Source organism: Acinonyx jubatus, chromosome A2 (genome assembly GCF_027475565.1).
Source record: "Acinonyx jubatus isolate Ajub_Pintada_27869175 chromosome A2, VMU_Ajub_asm_v1.0, whole genome shotgun sequence".
Taxonomy (NCBI): domain Eukaryota; kingdom Metazoa; phylum Chordata; class Mammalia; order Carnivora; family Felidae; genus Acinonyx; species Acinonyx jubatus.
This window is the reverse complement of record NC_069383.1, coordinates 92,520,510-92,543,886: the sequence shown is the minus strand read 5'-3', so window position 1 is coordinate 92,543,886 and position 23,377 is coordinate 92,520,510. Positions and strand designations below refer to the sequence as shown.

The 23,377-nt window shown below is 42.4% G+C and overlaps 1 protein-coding gene across 3 annotated transcripts in view; it reads left to right on the top strand.

The window, feature by feature from the left end:
• VPS41 (VPS41 subunit of HOPS complex) overlaps nucleotides 1-23,377 on the top strand; it is a 183,462-nt gene that overhangs the window by 125,297 nt on the left and 34,788 nt on the right. For 2 of the 3 annotated variants that reach the window (XM_015071615.3, XM_015071625.3), the window contains 9 exons: nucleotides 2,782-2,879; nucleotides 6,291-6,420; nucleotides 8,035-8,150; nucleotides 9,458-9,514; nucleotides 10,801-10,862; nucleotides 12,255-12,336; nucleotides 16,369-16,461; nucleotides 21,343-21,470; nucleotides 23,228-23,372. In XM_015071615.3, the coding sequence (XP_014927101.1) occupies nucleotides 2,782-2,879; nucleotides 6,291-6,420; nucleotides 8,035-8,150; nucleotides 9,458-9,514; nucleotides 10,801-10,862; nucleotides 12,255-12,336; nucleotides 16,369-16,461; nucleotides 21,343-21,470; nucleotides 23,228-23,372 (911 nt within the window). The remainder of the gene's footprint in view (nucleotides 1-2,781; nucleotides 2,880-6,290; nucleotides 6,421-8,034; nucleotides 8,151-9,457; nucleotides 9,515-10,800; nucleotides 10,863-12,254; nucleotides 12,337-16,368; nucleotides 16,462-21,342; nucleotides 21,471-23,227; nucleotides 23,373-23,377) is intronic. The other variant, XM_053218649.1, reaches the window with a different exon arrangement.

The following is a 23,377-nucleotide window of genomic DNA, read 5'->3' as shown; positions in this document are numbered from 1 at the left end:
CTGTGGCAATAGACCTAAAAACTCTGTGTGTTTAAACTAGTTTTCTTTTAGGCAAAAAATAAGCAATCATCATTAGAATGATTAAAAGCATTGATATGTGGGAAAGAACAGAATTTCAGGGAAAATAAATTAACTGAAACTTCCACTGGTCCATTGGAAAATTTGAAATAGAAAGCCCGGTCATTACTGGAAGGTATTTTACAAAATCAGCCCATAATGTTTTGTATCATTTATGCATGTTCTTCAGGAGAATAAACATTACCATTCCACATTTCCTTCTCTTGGCACTAATCTTGACACGGTTTTTATGTACGACATCCTTTCTTCATAAATAGCATTTTTCTAGTTAGTTTGTAATTTAGTTACTGCCTAAATTACTACTAAATCTCAGGAAAGTCTGGTAAGATTTAGTACTTAACAAAAGCATTTATTACAGTGTCTGGAATTGACAAGTGAAATAAATACATGGTTCTGGACATTTCTCCTTGTTTTCTTTTGGAACACCTTAGATTTTCCACTGTTCTTAATTAGAGAACAGGAAGTCTTCTGTCTAATGCATGGAAGCCGTTGTGCACTGGGAAATAAGTATGTAGAGCAGGGAAGATTTGGACAGAATTATCTCCGAGCTTTTCTGTTCTGTTTCGTACAGCTCATTCATAGACATCCGGGCTTGATGTGTATTTGGTTACCTTGGGAAAGCCCCGGTGTTCCTTGTTAATGAGCAGCATATATAGCATCCTGAATGTGGAGAGTATCTTGTCCACCCATCACTTGCTAGATGGTGTTCGTCCTCAAGTGCCTATGGTAGACCAGCACATCAAAGCTTCCTTGTAATTACCATGAATCTGTGGCATCTCTGACTGATTGATTGCACTGGGGGTATAGCATTTCAGTGATGAAATGTAATTTAGTAAAGCAGAACTCAAGTCCATTTCTACCAGATGGGGTTTAACCACCTCAGGAGTCAGTGCAGTCAAAACCTCTGGTTAATATGCCTGCGTGTCTCCTAAAATGTGACACTGCCACCTCTTTGATCACTGGCCCCACACTGTTCAGTAGCACCTGGACATCCCAGACCTCCCTGGGCCTTACCCCACCCCCTCCCCCTACGTAACACAGCAGTGGGAGCTTCTCTAGAATCTTCGGTGCCTGGTGCCCCTGGATGTGCTCATCTGTGCACGTGGCTGTGGTGGAGGCGGCCCTCTGCACGTGCACTTCATGTGAACATTGATCATGTAACCACCGTTTTACCGAAAGTATTTGCAAGTGCTGGATACAGATACTCAGTTGAAGCCCACAAAGGTTCAGGAAAAAAGTGTTAGTGGCAGTGCTAGGATCAGAGCACCTGCCTTTGGAGTTCTGCTCTGCTTCTTACCAGGGCACCATAACCACCTGTGTGATCTAACCAAGGCCAACATGTAAGAAATACTACCTTTTTAATGCTTATGTTACCATTTAGTAATTTCTTTGATCCTATGGATCCTCAGTTTTATTTCGGTGTGAAAATTGTGAAAACGGTTGTATAAGGAGGTGGCAATAAAGACAGGCAGGGACAAGTCACACTAAGTGACCTGCAAGGAAAGTGGAGAGGAGGTAGAAGAAAAATTCAGGGGTGCCTTATTTCATCTGTGTTAGGGATTTTACTTTTACTCTGATTCCATTATTTTATAGATGGGAAAAGTTATACCTGTAGAAGTTAAATGACTTGTTCAAGTTCAAGTTATAACCCAGATCTCTTGAGTCTACATTAAATATTGTTTCTAATATGCTACACAGACTTCCTGTAGTCTGGAGAAAAGAATAGTTTCATCCTAGAGATTAAATCTGAAGCTAATACCACGAACTGTGGAGAAGATCGGAGTCCGGGAACTCTTAGACAGTGCGGTGGGTCCAAATGAGAGTTTGCTTCCAAATGAGTCTGTGTGTGCAGAGCACGATTCTTAGAAGAGTCTCTGTCAGCAACACTACTGTATCAGCTAGCTTCGCTGTGTAACAAACCACCCCAAATTTAGTTGCTTAAAACAAAAGACATTTATTATAAGTAGTTTACACCAGCTGTTTATTAGAATCACACCGTAGCAATATCTGTACTTCAACCACTAAGCTGTCAGGTCTGTGAACTCCATTGTAACTAAATCCATATACTTCTTCTGTGATACACTGGTTCTAAATTTTTAAATGTCTTTGAAAAGATAGAAATTTCTTTTTTTCTCTGACCTTTATTGCACTTAAGGAATCATGGTGTTTCATCACAAGGTACTCTGTATTAAAACACTTTTTTAAAAAAACAAGAAACATTTTCTTTGAAGACTTGTAAGTTAAAAAAAAAAAAAAGTTTCATAGTTTCATAATTACAAATAGTACTCTTCTGTACCACTGCAGTGCCCTAATTGTGAAAAACCTAAACTCAGGGATTTAAAAAAAAAAAAATTATTATTGTCATTAATATTAGTTTACATTGGATTTTATGGGTTTAAAAGTGCCTTCATGGGGTTGAACTATGTCATTTATAAATTAGCTGCTCACAATGTCACCTTGGACTGTTCACGCTGGTGTTACTGTCAGGTTCGCTTTTGCTGGTGATAGAAAATTTCAAGTGTGAGTTCCCGGATATCCTTTCCTGGCACTTCACTATTGTCAAAAAAGGGTGATTGTCCACACCCCCTTTGCGTTGGCTTTCTCCAGTAAATCCACCCCGCGTTCGAAGTCCGTGTGTTCTTTCCTTGGTGGGCTGCTGTTTGCTCCTGTTAACACGGAGTCTTCTCCCCATTTTGTTTGCAGTGTCTCAGTTTGAAACCGAATTCTACATCAGTGGGCTTGCACCTCTCTGTGACCAGCTTGTTGTGCTTTCCTACGTCAAAGAGGTTTCAGAAAAAACGGTAATTTTATTCCATCCTTTTTTTTTTTTACCCCAAATACGAAAGGAAGTGCGGATTTGGTTTTTAGCATTATGCCCAGATCAGATTGCCCAGGAAAGGGCTGTGCTGTAATCTGAGCAGAAGTTCCCGACCTAGAAAATAAGGTCGGCAGAGGTTATGTATTTACCTTTCAGAAGCTCCACTCATTGCCTGCCTTTGTTCCTCTTGCTGAGCAAAGGGAAGTCATTTTTTTCCCCTCTTTTTTCCATCTCTTGGTATTTTAGGCGAAAGGAATGAAGGATTCCTTTTGCTGAAGGGCGAAGAAACGGAGCTGACACTGTGCGTTAGCAGAAATGACAGCAATGAAGTTGATCTGCCACAACAACAGGGGTCCCAGTGGTCAGAGGGAATTACGGAAAAGGCAGTTCGTTATTTCCCGTGGTCCAGACAGATTTGCTTCCTTCCCAGTGGCCTTCCGATCCCGAGCAGCTTGATTTTGCTTTGAAATGGATTGTGGCAAAGTCTCAGTTATCAATGCAAATGTGAGGGAAGGAGACGTAGGGCTGATAGAAAGCAGCAGAGAATCCAAACATCGTTGGACGTGACTTTGGAGGGAAGCCTGTATGTGTGATCCAGTGGAGGCCACGTCCAGCGGAGACACTCGGTCTTCCTTTGAAGCTTGGATGAGCCCCCTTCCCAGCTTGTCTTCACTGTTAGCGTCCAGGGGTGCTGCCGGGAAGGGAGCAGGGGTGGCTTCAAGGCATAAACAAGGAGAGCTTACCGTAAAGGATTTTCTCTTAGATGCCACGTATAAAAGAAATTGCAAATTGATTGTCTGGTCCTCTACAATAAGAAGGCTCTCCTTGTCCGTATCCTCTCCTTTTCTCCCCCCTTTTCAACTGGCTGGGAATAAAATGGGGAGAAAAACCCTGGGAGGCCTGGTTTTGAAGTGGTAGCTTGAGAGCATTTCTCTGAGCAAGAACTTGCAGTGGGAAGTCATTGCTATAGTAACCTGAAGCTCTGGGCGCCCACGTTGCTAGGCGATGGGATGCTTTAGACTTAAGTGAATACTCAGAGCTACTAAAATCAATAGGTCTGGCTTCTAGCCCTGTTGCAGGACATCACTGTATTATTTTATTTATTTTATTTATTTATTTATTTATTTTTTTGAAAACAAAGGAAAGCAGTGGCTCCCAAGGGAGTAAAAATACAGTGCTTTCTGATGAGGAAGGTGGGGTGGGTTGAGAATGTGATTGAAAGATGGAGGAAGGAAGCAGTAAAATGAAAAAGGGAAAGCCCGATGCACAAGTGAGCAAAAAAGAAAGGAAGCAAGGAAACCTTTGCTAATAAAGGAAGAGGATTACAAAGGAGTAGAAACCAAAGAAAAGCCAACCCCATAGACCACATTAGAAAATGGAATTTCTTCAGAGGAAGACTTGTGAGGGTCTTGGAGATGATTTACAGTTGTGTGTGCCAGTACACATAGCTTTTTATATAGCACTGAAGTACACCTGAGATCCTTAAACACAGAATAAACTGACAAAATTAAGACAAAGGCGTAAAGCAAGCGTGGGGGCCAAACCACTCTCCCCTTTGTTCTTTTCTCATATGAAAAAGACAGTGTAACTGCGACATTAGACAAAATTCGTCTTTATGTCACGCATATCCTCCCCCAGAATAGTCTCCCCGTTACACCCGTCACGTACGTGTGTTATTCCGCACCGTTGTTGTCATGGTCGCACGCTCTTCTGTGTTGCCCTATTTTTGTGAACCTTATTCCATTCTCTCTCCATATGGCTGTGTCGTCTCCTGTCATTATCATTTATAGTGGCCGTGGACAATTCCATCTGGATTTATTCGGCTGTCTCCCTTACGTTTGTTCCATTCATTAACAAAGCATACGTGTAGCAAGAATCATGCTAAGCACTGGGGATCAAAGGCCAGCAAGACCAAAATCTTGCTCCTGGGAAGGTCACAGATAAGCAGGGGCCGCACGACCAGTGAGCAAAAGGTTGTAAAGGAACAAGATGAATCACTGATGGTTTTCTTATGCATTTAAAGGAGCTATTAATGTGGCCAAGCAAGGTGGTTTTCTTTTACTGTTATTTGCTTCCAATATTTTTATCTATTCTTGCTGTTCTAATTTGGATTTTGTTTTTGCCCTTGTTACAGCAGTTCATTTTTTAAATATTACAACCTTTCCACTTTTTCCCATTGCTTCAAAATTGAGACGGTTTTCATTTTTCCACAGATGTGAAAAATTCTGCTGTATACTCCCTTGTTTTTGTCCTCTACTAGTCGATCTTTCATAATTGCTGTTTTATTTTTGCCATGTTTTTAAACGTACGAGATGCAAAGCTAATGTCATTGCCTCTCAGTTAACCTGACAAAACGGATCAAAGAACTCTTGCAGGCTCACTGCGGTTCTTGGGGGACGTGGGGAGTTGGGGGACATCTCCCACGCGGCCCCGCCTCTGGGTTCTCTGCGCCAGTGTCCCACGGCTGCGGGTCTTGAGGCTTCGGAAAACCGGCAAGTGTTTGTTTTATGCCTGTGTGCCAAATGCTCAAAAAGCACAAACCTTCAAAGTAAAACAAACTTGACTTCAAGTCCAAGGTTTACCGTAAGTCCCAGTTTTGCCACACATTGCAGTCTCCCTATTACATGACTTTTCTTTCCTACAGCAACATCCCCCGTTCCTTCATCTGTGATATGTGGAGCAGTAATACTCACTTAGGTAATTTAAGGGGTAACTTATGAGCTCTGTGAGAACAATGTGCGTCTCATCGCCTTCTAGGTTAGTGGTGCTGCCACAGGCCCTAGAAAACCCTCTCTCCCCCTTCTCTCCTGACCTAGAGGTGCACTGTCCAAAACTATGGTCACTCACCGTATGTGGCTATCTACATTTTAATTAATTAAAATGAAATAAAAACTGTTTCTCGGTCGCGGTAGCCACGAGTGACTCTTGTCTGTCACATTGGGCGGCGCACATGGCCACCGTTGCCCTCTTCGTCTGAGCGCATTCTGCCTTAGACGTGGCTCTCGGTCCCTGGCTTCTCAGCGTCACCAGTGAGTGTACCAGTGGTGGCAGTGGCTTGGCAGTTTGTCACGTTATTTTTATGCTTCCCCACATTCGTGAGGAAGAGCCGAAGCCGGTTGTGGAAGTGTGCGGTGGCCATGCCCTTGGAGCTGGACGGGCCGCAGTGGGGACCGCCAAAGGACTCCGTAGCACCTGTCCCCTTGGTTTCACAGAAAGGTCAGAAGATAACATGGTGTGACAAGGCTGTCACGCAGGTGGTTAGAAGGGCCTACATCTGTCCAAATTATGAAACCAAGGCATTTAACTAGGACTGACTGGAACGCATTTGTACAGTTTCTAGAAACATAACGAAAACATGCCTTTTCCCTCCCTTCCCTCCCCCGCCCCCACCCAGGAGAGAGAATACCGTGCCAGGCCTCGACTGGATATCATCCAGCCGCTTCCTGAAACCTGTGAGGAGATCTCTTCAGACGCTCTCACCGTGAGAGGCTTTCAGGAGAATGAGTGCAGAGATTATCATCTAGGTGAGAGCTCAAGGCTCTGGCTCATGTTGTTTCTTACGCTTGTGGGTTTTTTCCCCTTTCACGCTGTTAGCACAACCAGGAATTTAAATTGAGGTGCTGGAAGGGTCTTAGAGAATATCTGGGCAGGCCTGTTGTGTTGAGGATGAGGGCACAAGGCTCAGAGCTTGCTTGAGCTCCCACAGAAGGGAGGGGGAGACCAAGGTGAGGGGGCTCCGTGGGCTTGGTTCTTATGTTGTATCTCTTGCCCTGTGGAGTGTGACACCCACGGTGACATCAGGCAGCATGGTTCCATGGTTGCCAGATGACTCCCAACTGTGTACGTCTGGAAAGCGTGCTCTGGGATGGCAGACAGTCGTCTTCCTGTTAGTGACCAAATGCCTGTCGCCTGGGAGAGTGCCCGGCAGGGACTCGGGGTTCGCCAAGAATTTGTTGAGTGGGTGAACGAATACGCTGGTCACTACTCAGAAGTCAGGGATGAATGGCTGTTATTTGGTCATTGCCAGGCCATCTGTGCTAGAGTGTCATCACATCATCCAAAAATACAGTGATGAAAGTAGAACAGCCTAAGCTTTCTTTTCGAAATTTTCCTGCTTCAAAAGCAATGGATGTTTTTGTTTTTGTTTGTGTCTGTTTCCAGAATATTTTTGGTTCTCATTTTGGCCAAAGGAAAGAAAGAAATATTCTATACGGTTTGAGCTTGCTTGCTTTCTTTTTTTTTCATTTTATTTTTTTTTTTTTTTATGTTTATTTTTTGAGAGAGAGAGGGCACAAGTGAGGGAGGGACAGAGAGAAAGGGAGACAGAATCAGAAGCAGGCTCCAGGCTCCAGGCTGTCAGCACAGAGCCCAACATGGGGCTCCAGCCCATGAACCATGAGATCATGACCTGAGCCAAAGTTGGACGCTTTACTGACTGAGCCACCCGGGTGCCCCCAGTTTGAGCTTTCTTATACGGAGCCCCTAATCAGTTGAGAAATTAAGAGTATATTCTGGACTTGGCAAAAAGCACATGTGATTCACAACCGGAAGTGTCCAGTCAAGGCATTTTGCTTAGCACACTTAACAACCCTTCCAAATAGGTTGTGTAATTGAATTCTGGAGGAAACCCTCGCGACTGGTGTTGTGCACGATGTGCTGAAATGATAGATGATGACCCCGGGGCCTGGGGCATCTGTCATTTATGCTTTAGGTGGCCTTGACCTTGATGAGGAGGAAACATTTATTGCCAACTGTGGGGTGTAATTGTTCTGTAAAAATAGAACAGTGCTGTAAATGGCCATAAATTAAGTTTATATACAGAAGATGAATTCTAACACACAGGTGACACAGAGCATTTTGATCACCATCTTTCAGCCGAGGTCACGATGTTAATGTGTTAAACATAGAATTATAAACTACCTTATTTTTTCAAAGTTTTTTGATATTCCTTCCTTCCCTCCCTTTTTTTTTTTTCTTTTAAATAATTGTTTGCCTTCAGACAGAGCCAAACAGACTTGCCCAAAGGTAGCCAAGTTTTCTGTTTCCCTTGGAATTGTATAACCTGAGTCCCTTGAAACTGCTACTGAAGCATCTAATGCCAAGCCACCCACGCTGTTCCTTTCTTGCCTCACCTACAGAGTACTCTGAAGGGGAGTCACTCTTTTATATCGTGAGTCCAAGAGACATTGTCATAGCCAAGGAACGGGACCAAGATGACCACATTGACTGGCTCCTTGAAAAGAAGAAATACGAGGTAGTTTTGATTTTACTTTCCTGAAAGTATGGTGGCATCTGTAACAGAGGATAAAAGGTTTGTGTAATAAATCTTTCATGTCGGTGAATTAGAACGCCCTAAGCTAAAAATAGGTAGGAGGCTGCTAACTTTCCAATACTCTTTTCAGAAATGAGGGGAGAAAGGATTACAAGGAGGTTAACTGGTTTCGTTGTTCAGTGGAGGAAGAGGTGTGGTAGAGGGAGCGAGGCACATTAGATGCAGCCTATTCAAGTGTTTCTCCTATGGTTTTTCAAGGAAAATAAAATCGAGCTAGTGTTTCAGAATTGTCTCTTCTGTCTGTTAGTGACACCATTCATTTGTGCTAATTTCATACATAAGATTAAGCTATCAAATCAATACTCACTTGGAATTGTTTGAACTACTTGTTCAGAGATGATGATGATGTCCACCTCACCGAGTCTGGATTCAGACTAATTTGAGTTGAAAAATGTCCCATGATGACTTTTTTTTTTTTTTTTAACAAAAAGAAAACCTTTTAACTTTAAAAGCTGTAATGGTATTATTACGGTTGGCATAGAGCAACTCTCTGGATGGGCTTACATACTAATAAGCTGAAAACAAACAGACACAAAATAATCTACTCATTTACTGCTTTAAGTTTGTAACCGCCTGAAGGGATTTGGGGGGAAAATGGTTTTCATTTATAAACTAGCTTGAGTCCCGGCATTGCTACAGAGTTCATACCTCAGTGATTACCATATTGCTTCAGATGCAGCAGTTCCTTAAATAATTTTATGTTTTAGACATTTGTGTTAAAGTAATAATTATGAACTTCCCAAGATAAAAGTAAAAGTAGGGATTTTCGAGATCTTAATTGCAGATACACTTAACTGTGTGCATCAAGTTTTTTTGTATCCCACAAAGGAAAAGTGCCCCTTTGTCACCGTACGTCATGCAGATTTAGAATGACAGATGAATTTTTTTGTTTCTTTGAACCCCAGAGATGTTGCTGTATTTTGATTTGTGTCTGAAATGTGATTCCAATATCCTAATGTGGAAATGCATTCAAATGGAAATAAGAGAAGTCTTCATTTTGGTTGACTGCTTCTGTTGGAGTTTGAATGCAGTGAGGTTCATTCAACCATAACATTAAAAATGCCCATGCTTGAAGCAAAAGCCATGGGAAAATGGGGCTTTACTTATGTAGTCTAGAACTTTAAAACATAATAAATATAGTGTTTATAACCTCAATATCTTCTTTCCCACTCTCTTCCATTTTCCCTCCCTTCTTTTCTGCTCCCTTTATCGTGCTTTTGTAAATGTAGGAAGCTTTGATGGCAGCTGAAATCAGCCAGAAGAACATTAAAAGACATAAGATTCTAGTAAGTGTGTAATTTTATTATTTGAAACATAACTTTACCTTTTGATAAGTTATAATGAGAGTGAAAGTAATTTGAAAAGAACAGGTTTTTTCCTACCTTTTAGAGACTTTATTTCAGACCTTCCAATCTGCAAGGTCAAAATATTTCATTTTATTGAATCAGTGTCTGCTTGTAACCAAGAGGCTTGACTACCTGCTAGGAGGCTGTTTTGGGTAATTTGGAAACTGGATTTGTGACATGCACTTTAAGTACAAAACTTTCCCATTGTGTGTGGGGAAGTTTTCTTTGCATTATCCCAAAATGTATCCAGAGTAGTTTCATAATGCCAGATTGCCTCAGTGTCTCCATAATAAGAGTCATATGTGTCATGGAGACGAATCTAGGACCTCGGATACAATTTTCAGTGCATTTTGGGCTATGGAAAAATACGGTGACTGAAAGCCCATTTCTTTGCTAATTGTGACAGTGAATGTGCAGATGGAAAGAGTGTGAAGGGTCTTTAGAAATCAGCCAATGCAGGACCATTGTTCACAGATGAAAACTGGAAACCTAGTGGTCTTTTTTTTTTTTTTTATGTTTATTTTTGAGAGAGAGAGTACAGGTGGGGGAGGGGCAGAGAGAGAGGGTGGGACACAGAATCTGCAGCAGGCTCCAGGCTCCCAGCTGTCGGCACAGAGCCCGACGCGGGGCTCGAACTCACAAACTGTGAGATCATGACCTGAGCTGAGGTTGGACGCTTGACCGACTGAGCCACCCAGGCATCCCTTTTATTAAAATTGATTTCTATGTTGGGGCGCCTGGGTGGCTCAGTCGGTCGAGAGGCCGACTTCGGCTCAGGTCATGATCTCATGGTCTGTGAGTTCGAGCCCCGCGTCGGACTCTGTGCTGACAGCTCAGAGCCTGGAGCCTGTTTCAGATTCTGTCTCCCTCTCTCTGACCCTCCCCTGTTCATGCTCTGTCTCTCTCTGTCTCAAAAATAAATAAACGTTAAAAAAAAAAATTATAAAAAAAAAATTGATTTCCATGTTTATTTGCATCTCGTATACTTTTCCCCCCACAATAAAAATCACCTAGGGGCACCTGGTGAAAATAGAAACACAGATGCATTTAAACATGCTTAGGAAGGAAATGAGCATAATTATGTACAGCACACTAAGGTGTATAAAACAGATTCTAAGCAGTAGTGTGCCAGCAGGACCCTGAGGTCATGGCCTGCTCAGGAACTGAGGCTCACCTTCCCAGTTTTTCCAGTTAATTATGAAATTCCTTCATTTCATTTTCCCTAGGACATTGGCTTGGCATATATAAACCACCTGGTGGAGAAAGGAGAGTATGACATAGCAGCACGGTAATAATGATATTTTCACAATTATTTGTTAGTATAAGTAGAAGCAAGAAACGTTTACAGTAAAATAAGCCATTCTCTGAGGTTGGCATTTTTTTAGATCTTTCTTGGAGGGGTAATTTTTGAGTATTAGCAGCCTTAACCGCAGCCTGGCTTTGTTACTTACCCACCTACTGTCTCATTTTCACCAAACAAGGGATTTAATGACAAGGATGTGAAAAACATGAAGCGTGTGAGAGTTTACCCTTTTTATAAGCTAACAAGGTAGCACATCGGTTTCACGGGTGCTGGCAGAAGACGTGACTCGTGGGTCGGAGACGCAGGCCTGCCTCAGCAGCAGCAGTAGCCGGAGCGTCCACATTTGTGCCACATCCCACAGCCCCAGTTCCTACAGAAGGCCTCCGGGTGGCACTGCGCAGGCCATCGGTCGTGTTACAGGAGAAGGGACCCTGAGCTTAGGGCATCTGATTCTTTCATAATGAGCAGTAATCCTGCCTGCCCTTAGCTTCAGAGGAACACGGTATTTTTATCATCACCAACCTGCCCTCGGCTCTGGAGGGAAACACTATCTGTGTCTCTCGTTTCCGGGGCTGTTCACTCTACAGACATCCTTGAGAAGGCAGTCAGTACCACTGCCTATAATTCAAGGAGAGGGGTCTGCCAACAAGAGGGTGACAATTACACAGAACTGACCAGATTTCAGGCTTCAGGTTTGCAAGAACACAAATGTTGTATAGTGATTGTGTGGGTGTGTGTGGGTGTGGCTCCCCCTGGAGCTTCAGGGTGCTCGCCTGCGGGACTGCACAGCAGCTTGGACACCTAGCCTTGAGGCCTACCTATTATTTTCTGAGATTTAGGGAAACGTGGTTTTTTGCAGCCTAAATTAAGTTTTTATTCGTATATAAATATTTCTCCAGATGATATACAGTGATAGGCTTCCAATTTTCTGACGTCTGATTTTGTAGTCTATTATTTCAAGCCATTCAAGAAGTGGTTTAAATTGGTACTTTTGGGTATGGTGACATTTCTTCAAGGCCCCAAACCCGCTGGTTCCCAAACCAGCAGTGCTCATCTGGCTTAGTAGGAAACCCAGAACGGGATAATCATTGGGAAAATTCCTACAACTCCTAATCGTAGTCTTCTGAAAGGGACTCCTCTTTATTTCTAAGTATTTCATATCAATTTTCATGATTTCCGTCAACCTTGTATATGCAGGCAAGTGGTTGTCTAGTAATACCTTTATGTTCCTTGGCACTTGAGATAGAAATTTGTCACAACTCTGGGATGAGAGATTTATCTAAACCAATAGAGGAAATGTATTACTTATTCTTTTTTCTTTTTTTCTTTTTCTCTTTTTCTCTTTTTCCTTTCTCCCTGGGATGTTTTGACTGCCAGCAAATGCCAGAAAATTCTTGGGAAAAATGCAGCACTCTGGGAATATGAAGTTTATAAGTTTAAAGAAATTGGACAGCTTAAGGTAAGCTAGCCTTATTTTTAACTCTTAATTTTTGTATGTAGGATATTAATATTGAGATGGAAATAAAATGAAGACCATAGTAATCAGTTTCTTCCTGGGAAGGGAGTGTTATCTCAGCTAGGAAGAAACATCAGAACATAAATCTGGTTTATATTTCATGTGTATAAAACATATACCTATATGTTATACCTTCTTACATCACTCCAGTTCTCTCTGTTTAGATGAAGTGTTTAATGTCCTTTCTAATGAATACGGAAAGCAGGTATAGTCTCATCCTGCAGATTATAAAAACATGAGTCGTTTTTCAAATGCACTGAAGAATTAATGTACTTTTCAAATAGTATTTTATTTGTTGGAAGACAGATGAAAAGTTTGACCATGTAACTATAACACGTAACTCAATATTTCATGTCTTTACCTTCTTTTTTTTTCTTTGTCAAGTTCTTATTAATTTCCAGTTAGTTAATATACAGTGTAATATTAGTTTCGGGTGTAAAATTTAGTGATTAGCACTTACATACAACACCCAGTGCCCCTCACGCTTGTTGATGTGATAAGTGCCCTCCTGAATGCCCGTCACCCATTTAATCCATCCCACTCCCACCTCCCTCCAGCAACCCTCAGTCTATTCTCTGTAGTTAAGAGTATCTTATAGTTCGCTTCTCTTTTTTTTACCCCTTCCCCTACGTTCACGTCTGTTTTATTTCTTAAATTCCACATATGAGTGACATCATATGGTATTGGTCTTTCTCAGACTTACTTCGTTTAGCATAATACATTCTAGCTCCATCCATGTCATTGCAAATGGCAAGATTTCATTCTTTTTTATGGTTGAGTAATATTCCACCTTCTTTATCCATTTATCAGCCGATGGACATTTGGGCTCTTTCCGTAATTTGGCTGTGGTTGATATTGCTGCTAGTATTGGTGTGCGTGTATCCCTTCAAATCAGTAATTTTGTATCCTTTGGATAAGTACCTACTAGTACAGTTGTTGGATCGCAGGTAGGGTACTTCTATTTTTAACTTTTTGAGGAGCCTTCATACTCTCTTCCAGTGTGGCTGCACCAGTTTGTATTCCCACCAACAGTGTAAGAGGGTTCTCTTTTCTCTGCATCCTCGCCAACATCTGTTGTTGCTGGAGTTGCTAATTTTAGCCATTTGACAGGTGTGAGTTGATAACCTCATTGTAGTTTTGATTTGTATTCCCTTGATGAGTGATGTCGAGCATCTTCTCATTTGTCTGTTAGCCATTTGTATGTCTTCTTTGGAAAACTGTTCGTGTCTTCTGCCCATTTTTTAACTAGGTTATTGGTTTTTTGGATGTTCAGTTTTATAAGTTCTTTATATATTTTAGATGCTAACCCTTTATCTGATAGGTCATTTGCAAATATCTTCTCCCATTCTGAAGATTACCTTTTAGTTTTGTTGATTGTTTCCTTTGAAGGAAACGATTTACCTTTCAATTTATTGCACAACATCCAGATTAAATAATATTGTTATGTTTGTTTAAAATATTTAATTTTCCCCCCAATATTTGTGAACCTTCTCTTAGAGTTATGAATATGTTCTTAAAAATTTCTAGTTATAGGGTGCCTGGGTGGCTCAGCCAACTCTTGATTTCAGCTCAGGTCATGATCCCAGGGTTGTGGGATCATGCCCTGTGTCAGGCTCCACACTGAGCACTGAGTGTGGAATCTGCTTGAGAATCTCTCTCCCTCTCTCCCTCCCACCCTCCCCCCACCTTCTCTCTCTCTTCCTTCTCCTCCGTCCCTCTCCTCCACTAGTGCTCTCTCTCTCAAAAAATTTTTTAAAAACTTAAAAAAAAAAAAAAACTCCCAGTTGCTCAGTCTGCCCGCCCTGTGACATCTGCACTTTTGCCCGCATGTTGTTCTTCTTCCCCCAGGGACACTTCTTGTCTTGTTCACTGGGCTGCTCCTGGAGGATCTTATCCAGTCCTGTGGCCATGTGTACGCTGATGGCTCCATAACCCATACCTCTCTTTTAAATTCAGTGTCTGTCCTGGAAACGCGTGATGGCCATTTTTACTTGCATGAACTGCTGATAACAATCACTCAGATGAACATGAATCCGTTGCTTTCCCAAATTTGGTCCTCCCTCTCTCAGTCTGTATCTGTGACTTCACGATACACCCATCCCTCCATGCTTTACGGCTCACAGCCGCTGCCCTGATGAGAACATCTGAGCTGCCTCCCGATTCTGTTTAATCTGCGGCTCTGTCTTACCTTGTCAGCACCTCTCTTCCCCTCCACTGCTGCTGCCTTGACCCTTGTCTGTGCCATTGCAGGGGCCTTCTGACAGACGGACGAACAGCCCTACCCAGGGCTAGCGGTTTAAAAATTAAATCTGCTCTTCTCCCTGCCCTTCTGCTTGAAGTATAAAATCCAAATTGCTTTCATTGCCTCACTTCCCCTTTCTCTCCAGATTTAGCTCACTTCTGTGACCCCTGTCCCACGTCTCTGAGCCCCCTGGTCTTCCTGAACACAGTGCGCATCCATGGCTCCACGCTGTTCCCTCTGCCCTTCCCCATCTTTCTTTTCCTGATGGACTCCTGGTGTCCATTGCATCTGCCTCAGTATATAGGCTGCACCCCTGCTCACCCAGCACCTTGTGAACCCCTTTCTTAGAACACTTAGCACACAGGCTTGCAGTTGGCTGTTTAGATGTGTGCATGCCATCCCTCTGAGGCTTTGAGCCCCTTGGGATGGTGACTCTAGGTCTGTGTCCCCAGGACAGAGTATGGTGATGAGTACATAGTGCACTGCAGGGTCATTTAACAGTGTTTGGAAATTCAGCACTCAACACAGCACTCAAATGGCTAAAGAACGCAAGGTGTGTTATTTTCCCTTAATTTCAAATGATGATTATAAGTTTTTAAAGAGTGATAGATTCCATTTTAAGGAAAAAAATAGGGATAGGTGACCTGTGACTCCTTGATTACTTAAGGTAAAGCTTTTATTTCTGCGACATTCTTCCTCCTATTATTTAGAAGTATCAGGAAGAAGAGCGAGAGAAAGTTTAACCTGAGGCAGTGTTTTATTCATCATTCATACATACGTACATGTCATAGATACTTTTGAATATATATTGTAATGTGTTGTAAGACAGAGTTTATTTGAATTTTTTTCATAATAATATTCCAAAGTACTCTGTTGCCATACATTTAAAAAAAACTTTTTTTTATGATTGTTTACCTTTGAGAGAGAGAGAGAGACACACACACACACAGAATGAGAACAGGGCAGAGAGATAGGGAAACAGAATCCAAAGCAGGCTCCAGTCTCTGAGCCATCAGCACAGAGCCTGATGCGAGGCTCAAACTCAGGAACCATGAGATCCTGACCTGAGCTGAAGTTAGATGCTTAACCGACTGAGCCACCCAGGCACCCCATCTGTTGCCTTACATTTTTAAAAGTAAAAATACACAGATGGTCTCCTACTTACAGTAGTTTAACTTCTGGTTTTTCAACTTTACATTGGTGCAAAAGTGACACACAGTAGAAACCGTGCTTTGGATTCGGATTTTTTCTTGGGCTTGTGATACAGGGACAAGCCTCTGTCGCACTGCCGGGCAGGGCAGCCGAGGGGAACTCCCGATTAGGTCAGCTGCACCATCACCTGGGTCAGCAGCCCATACGCTCACAAGCATTCTCTACCCACACAGCCATTCTGTTCTTCATTTTCAGTACAATACTCAGTAAACTAAGAGATGTTCAATGCTTTCTAATAAAAGCAGGCCGTGTGCTTTTATTTTTAGAGGATTTTGCCCAACTGTCGGCTAATGTAAGTGATGTGAGCACATCTAAGGTACGCTCGGCTAAGCTGTGATGTTCGGTAGGGGGGTACTTTAAAAGCATTTCTGACTTAAAATATTCTCAATTTGTGATGGTTTTATCAACATAACCCTACGACAGGTGGCAAAAGATCTCTGTACGTTTACATTTTCTACGTAATTGGAGTATGGTTTCGTTTTGTCCCTTCTGAAAAGATTTTTTTCCTTTTCCTTCCTTAGGCTATTAGTCCTTACTTGCCAAGGGGAGACCCAGTTCTGAAACCACTCATCTATGAAATGATCTTACATGAATTTTTGGAAAGTGATTATGAGGTACGGCCATTCTGACACGGTCATAGTTACTTTGTCTCAATGGGAAAGTGGTAAGAAATCTAGAAAAGTAATACAGGGGAGCAGGGGGTTGAAAGGGAGCAGATTTGCGGGTCGTGTGTGATAGATAAAGCCGAGGTGAGACCTTGATGCCCACTCACGTCTGCGTGTCTGCGTAGACCGTGAAAATCTCTAGTCTGCATACATTGTGACCAGTTCCTCTGTGCCTTTATAATTTCCTACAGCTAATTCCTTTGGCTCTTTGAAAGGGCTAAAGAAAAAGGACTAAGTACTGTTTGGTGATTTCGTACACAGAAGAGCAGCCACCCATTGATGCTGGAGACTCAGAACTAAGTTTGCCAAAGGCAGAATGAAGAGAAACCGGGGGGGGGGGGGGGGGGGGCGGTGTGCAGGAATGGGGAAGGAGATTGGAAAAGATCTGTTTGCTTATTGATGGCGGGGAAAGGCACTGTCTACAGCTCGTCGTAAAGTTCCAAGAGCCTAACCCAGTGATAGGTGTTCGTTTTTGGTGCCTCGTAGTATGCTACCAGCCGTCCCTGCCATCTTGTATCTTGGTGTTATGTTTTAAAAGATAAGGGGGGCGCCTGGGTGGCTCAGTTGGTTGAGCGTCCGACTTCAGCTCAGGTCACAATCTCGCGGTCCGTGAGTTCGAGCCCCGCGTCGGGCTCTGGGCTGACGGCTCAGAGCCTGGAGCCTGCTTCTGATTCTGTGTCTCCCTCTCTCTCTGCCCCTACCCCATTCATGCTGTGTCTCTCTCTGTCTCAAAAATAAATAAAAAACATTAAAAAAAAAATTTAAAAAAAAAATAGAAGATAAGGAGGACTTTATGTGCATCAGAACTTGAGGTGGCTTCCAAAAAGGTTCATACATGGAGGAGGTGAGCAGACTGGAGTGCCTGGCTTCTGAGTGCCTTGTTAGGATCCTTTTTTACCAATAACAGATGAATTTAAGGAAGGTCCCATGGCAAACACTACTAGGTTTTAACTCTGACGTGAATTTTAGATCTTAAGGTCTACAGGGCCCCTTAAAATAGTGATCCCGTATGCGGAAACGCAGGTATGCGGTCAGTTACTTTCCGCCAGGTGTTCCTGGATATGAAAGATTCAAGCAGCCTGAGGCACATGTGATCTGTATTGTTCCCTTGCTTTTACAGCATGGACCTACTCCTTTCTAGATCTGTAGATGTAGATCTCCTAGAAGAGTTTATGGTAATAGTTTCTGTCATTTATGTTGGGTGCCAGCTGATGTAGGCTAGAGGCATGGTTCCTATTCATTTCCCATTCCGTTCAGTTCAACAGAGCTTTATTTAGAACCTTCCACGGTCTACAACTGCGCTGGATCCAAGAGAAATTTAAAAAACACAGTCCTATCTTCAGTAGATTTACAGGCTGAGGGTGGAGACCACCTCGGTAAGCTTTAAGCAACTGGACTGTAAGTGACACAGGGCAGAGCGATATGTTCTATACAAAATCTAATGAGAGACCATTATAGACCATTATTGGCCATAGTTATTGGAAAAGATTTCTTCAGTGAATAAAGACCTGTAATGGACTTCTGTTTCTTTCCAGTATGTTCTGAGTAGAGAGAGTGGCTGTCATAAATATTCCATCTTTGTACATCTTCCCAAAAGAGAATTATGAGTGTCCTATAAAAATGATAGAGAAAAATATGAATTTTATTGAGAAATACTGAAGCTTAGTATACCTGCCCTCTTTTTAAAATAATGTAATTTAACCATGGAAACTACAATTTTATTATTTTTATGATTGTGTTACAATTCTTTCACATGATTCAACTCTTTTTCAAGAAATGGTCTTAAATTCTGTATCCTTAAACCTATCCTATTGATTCATGTCTGGAAGCCTGTTGACTGAGACAAAAAGAAACAAGCATGACTTAAGCTTAGATTTCGTGGCTATTTTTTCCTGAATAATCAGGGTGTCTGCCTGGTCGGTACTGTTAGGAAGGGTCTACATAATTTATTGTCACTGTCATAAGCTCTTATAAATTGTCCACCTTCCCTCAATCTTAATTTCATGTTTAATTTTGAATTAAATTGTCACAGAATTGACCAGGGAACAGTGTTCTGTAGCAACACTTTTGATCATGTGTTAGGTGGATGAAAATTTTGTGTCACTAAACAGCAGGAAAGATCAGATTGAAAACAAAAAACAGCTGTCTACCTCTCTGGAATATTGACTTCTCAATTTTCTTCCTAAATGAAGATATGAAGTGGCTGTATTTACTTGGAGGTAGTGATGCTTCATGGCTTGTTTCTATGGGGTACAACCCAACAGAATTATCTTATTATTTTTAAAAAAATTTTTTAAACATTTATTCATTTTTGAGAGACAGAGACAGCATGAGCGGGGGAGGGGCAGAGAGAGAGAGAGAGAGAGAGAGAGAGAGAGAGAGAGACGGAATCTGAAGCAGGCTCCGAGCTCTGAGCTGTCAGCACAGAGACCGACACGGGGCTCGAACCCAGACACGATGAGATCATGACCTGAACTGCAGTTGGACGCTTAACGGACTAAGCCACCCAGGCGCCCCATAGCAAAACTATTTTATAAGTACCATGGGCTAGCCAATTGTGCCACTAGAGCTCCATAGTGAGTTAAACTTTGTTTCATAATACTGATGACAAATGTATAGCTTATTAAAAGTAGGACAACTGCTCTGGCATTTCATTTAATGAACACTGTATAACCTCGTACTTAACTCTGATGGGCACTGAGGTGCTCTCTCACTCTCCCCAGTCGATCAGAACAGCCCCCTGATAACCGTGTCCTCTGATTAATCGTAAAGGCCACAGGGTTGATTGCATCAGTATTTCTTAGCACATCTGTTTGAGGGTGCACGGAGCCGGGTAAGCAGAGAAAAGCCTAATGTGAAATGTGATAAGTGTTTATTTTAGTTTATTTAGGAGTCATCACGTTTTTGTCACACAGTGTGACCGGTCATTTTGTCTTATTTTGTGTAAGAAGTTGTCAGTGCTGCAAGACTGTCACATGAAAGGGGAGAAGAGAAAATGGAGCCAAGCCTTTCCCAAACAGTATTATTCCTGGTCTCAGGGCTACTGAGAGCCACCAGTGTTTGGGTGGGAATCTTTTCAGATTTTTTTTTTTTTTTTATTTTACAAATTATGCAGTCTTAAAACAGAAACTTGATCCAAAGTATCATTTTGGCTCGAAGAACATTTTAATATTCTGATTTAATGATTTTATCTGATACAACATCTTTACTTAAGTACACCTCTCCCCAAACCTCTCAAGTCAACCAGCAATCATGCTTTTATGTGCGAAGGTTGTAGTTTGAATGGAAAACGTGTTGCCTATTGTTTTGGTCTCTTGCCATCCTTCCTGGGTTAGTTAGGTAGGACTTTAATGGAGACTGTGATCTTGATTCTTCAGGATTTTCTTTGTAGCAAATCTTGGTACTTTACAGAAGCAAATTCCACCACACTATTTTCATTTCTAAATCTCACTTAAGTGGGGCTCCTGGGCGGCCCAGTAGGCTAATCGTCCAACTCTTGATTGCGATTCAGGTTACGATCTCACAGTTTGTGAGATCGAGCCCCACATCGGGCTCTGGGCTGACCATGCGAAGCCTGCCTGGGATTTTCTCTCTCCCTCTCTCTTTGCCCCTCCCTTGCTCGTGCTCTCTCTTTTTCTCTCTCAAAAATAAACAAACATTAAAATGAATGAATGTCACTCAACTAAATTCATAGTAGTTTATTAAAGGATTAGTTGAGATACTTAATAGTAATTATATCTTTTTCAATAACATGAAGATTTTTACTTCCCTTTGCTGTCTTGAATACATCTAAGGTTTTTCTCTACAAGCTGTCAAGGATCAGTAAGCAAACTGCTCTGCCATACTTTTGAGTTACAAAACCTGAGCACTGAAGTCAGGAATGGGAGGGCAGAGAATGCCCAGGATACTACTGGCCAATAACCAAACATAGGAGGGAAACAGGATCCAGTCAGAAGATCTGGGGTTTTCTACGAGAACCACAAGATGTGAGATCCAGCTAGGGGCTAGGACTTGAGCCAAAGTCCCAAATCCCGTACACAAAACCAGGTTTAGGGGCAAGAATGGAAAGAGGACAAAGATGGTGTCTTGCTGACGGTGGGGTGCCGGTGACTCTGCTGTGGGAACAAGCCACCGTGTGTGGCACTGCCAGCTGCACAGGACACCTGTGTGACCAGTGCACACGAGGCCAGACACAGCGGGCACAGAAGGCGGGGAGGAAAGTAGCCAACTGGGGCAGCATCTTCAAGATGTTGAGAACGTCATCCAGCGTTACAGTTTGTCCAGAATGAGGTTAGAGCAAAGCAAACCTAAGCTCCGTGTGTGCGGCATTGCGTTATTGAACACCTGGGGGGCTGCCTTACTTGTGGGAACTGGATGGCACTACCTCTTCCAGAAACGGTAAGTGGAGGTTAGCGGGCAGTAATTGTCTGCCTCCCTCACTTCCCCCAAACCCAGAGCCTGAAAATTGGTGATATGTTCATGAACCAAAGTTTTGCTTGTTTGTTTGTCTGTTTTATTTTAGGGAGAGAGCATGTGAGTAGGGGAGAGGGGCAGAGAGAGGGAGAGGGAGAAAGGGAATCTTAAGCAAGTTCCAGACTCGGTGCAGAGCCTGATGCAGGGCTCAGTCCCATGACCCTGGGATCGTGACCTGAGCCAAAATCAAGAGTTGGACACTCAACCGACTGAGCCATGCAGGCGCCCCTGGACCAGAGTTTTGATCATAAAATTATTCTGTCTGTTTACATGAATACTTTTAGGCCTTGTTTAAACCTTTTGGATTGTTACTCTGTGTATATAGAGTGTTCTTCTGTTTTTCCCCCCCTTGATTAGGGTTTTGCCACTCTGATCCGAGAATGGCCTGGAGATCTGTACAATAATTCAGTAATTGTTCAAGCAGTTCGGGATCACCTGAAGAAAGATAGTCAGAATAGGACCCTACTCAAAACCCTGGCAGAACTGTGAGTACAATTTAGTGCTGCTTTTTCCAATTCAGTCCACATGAGGAGTTTTTCATATTTTAGATCTAGCGTACTCTGGATGGGGAGGACGCAGAAGAGGGAGCCTTTTGTACCATTTTCCTACATTCGGTCTTAGTAAAGTCCTTTCATAAACCTCCGGTGCACAGCTAGCAGGTGAGGAAAACATGTGAAACTGTACAAATGTAATGCAGTCTGTTTCCCTGAGGAGAGGGGACCCTCGTCAGCAGCTCTACGTAGGGGCAGTGGTTCAGGAAGGGAAGAATGCCAGGTCTTAGATTCCAGAAGAAAATCGGTTTCCCAGGCAGGCTCCGGATTCTTTCACTCTTGGATCTGCGTGTCAGTTAATCTCTCAAACCTCAGCCTCCTTCTCTGTAAGATGGATACATTCCTAATGGGATGATTTAAAAGTTTGAAGGAGAAGTCATAATTAAGAACTAATTAAGCACAGTGCCTGGCACTGAGTCAGAGCCTAGAAAATGGAAGCTTGGTTAATATTTTTCATATTTGTTGGGCACTTCAGGTGAGCTGGGCTTTCTTCTTTATGCCTGGGACACGGGGATAGGTAAGACACAGTCCTGCCTTGGGGCAGGTCTGGTCTAGTGAAAAGAGAAGCATACCGCGGGTCACCTCAGGAACCCTGTTCCTGTGTCAGCCTCTCCTGAGCATCCCTACCACCTCAGGCCACCCCTCCCCCATCTTCTTGTGTCTTTTGCCAAGACGAAGAAAGTGCACCAAAATGGCTTAGAGTTCAGGGGCGCCTGGGTGGCTCAGTCAGTTAAAGTGTCCAACTTCAGCTCAGGTCATGATCTTGCAGTCCGTGAGTCTGAGCCCTGCGTCGTGCTCTGTGTTGACAGCTCAGAGCCTGGAGCCTGCTTTAGACTCTGTGTCTCCCTGTCTCTCTGCCCCTCCCCCATGCATGCTCTGTCTTTGTCTCTCAAAAATGAATAAATGTTAAATATTTTTTAAATAATAATTGTTAAAAAAATTTTTTTTTATGTTTATTTATTTTTGAGAGAGAGACAAAGTGTGAGCAGGGGAGGGGCATAGAGATTGGGAGACACAGAATCCGAAGCAGGCTCCAGGCTTTGAGCCGTCAGCACAGAGCCTGATGTGGGGCTCGAACTAACAGGCCACGAGGTCATAACCTGAGCCAAGGCTGGATGCTCAACTGACTGAGCCACCCAAGCACCCCATAATAATTTTTAACGAATAATGGACAATTTAGGTTCAGTTGGTTTTAAGGAGCTGGCTTCGGAATTAATGTGAAAAACAGTGTTTCAATAAAAAAAAAACGTGTCAGTTCTATAAGCTCCCCTGACAGAAAAGCTTTTGGGATAGAATCCATTTGCCAGCTGAACACTGCTTCTAAAAAATTGGAACTGAATTTTTTTATTACTGGAATAAGAATTCCCTTTGTTTTGGATCATAATTTCTTTGCCTGGTATATGGACTTCTACGAAAAATTTTTGAAAATTTCTATAAAAGAAAATGTTTAGTACTTGACCATTGTAAATTCCCTGAGGTTTGGTCGAAACGGGAAGCAAGGTTCTGAAAAAGAAGTTCTTACTGGTCACATATAGTTAAATCCCAAAGAATAGTCTTCCAAATAAAGTGGACTTTTCTATTTAAACAAATTTTTCAGTTTTTCGTATTGCAAAACATGATTTGTATATGTGTATGTGTGTGTTTAATTGAAGTGTTGATGAACATTAATGTAAAAAATTTTGTATTACCAGGTACACCTATGACAAAAATTATGGCAATGCTCTGGAAATATACTTAACATTAAGACATAAGGATGTTTTCCAGTTGATCCACAAGCATAATCTTTTCAGTTCCATCAAGGATAAAATTGTTTTATTGATGGATTTTGATTCTGAGGTAAT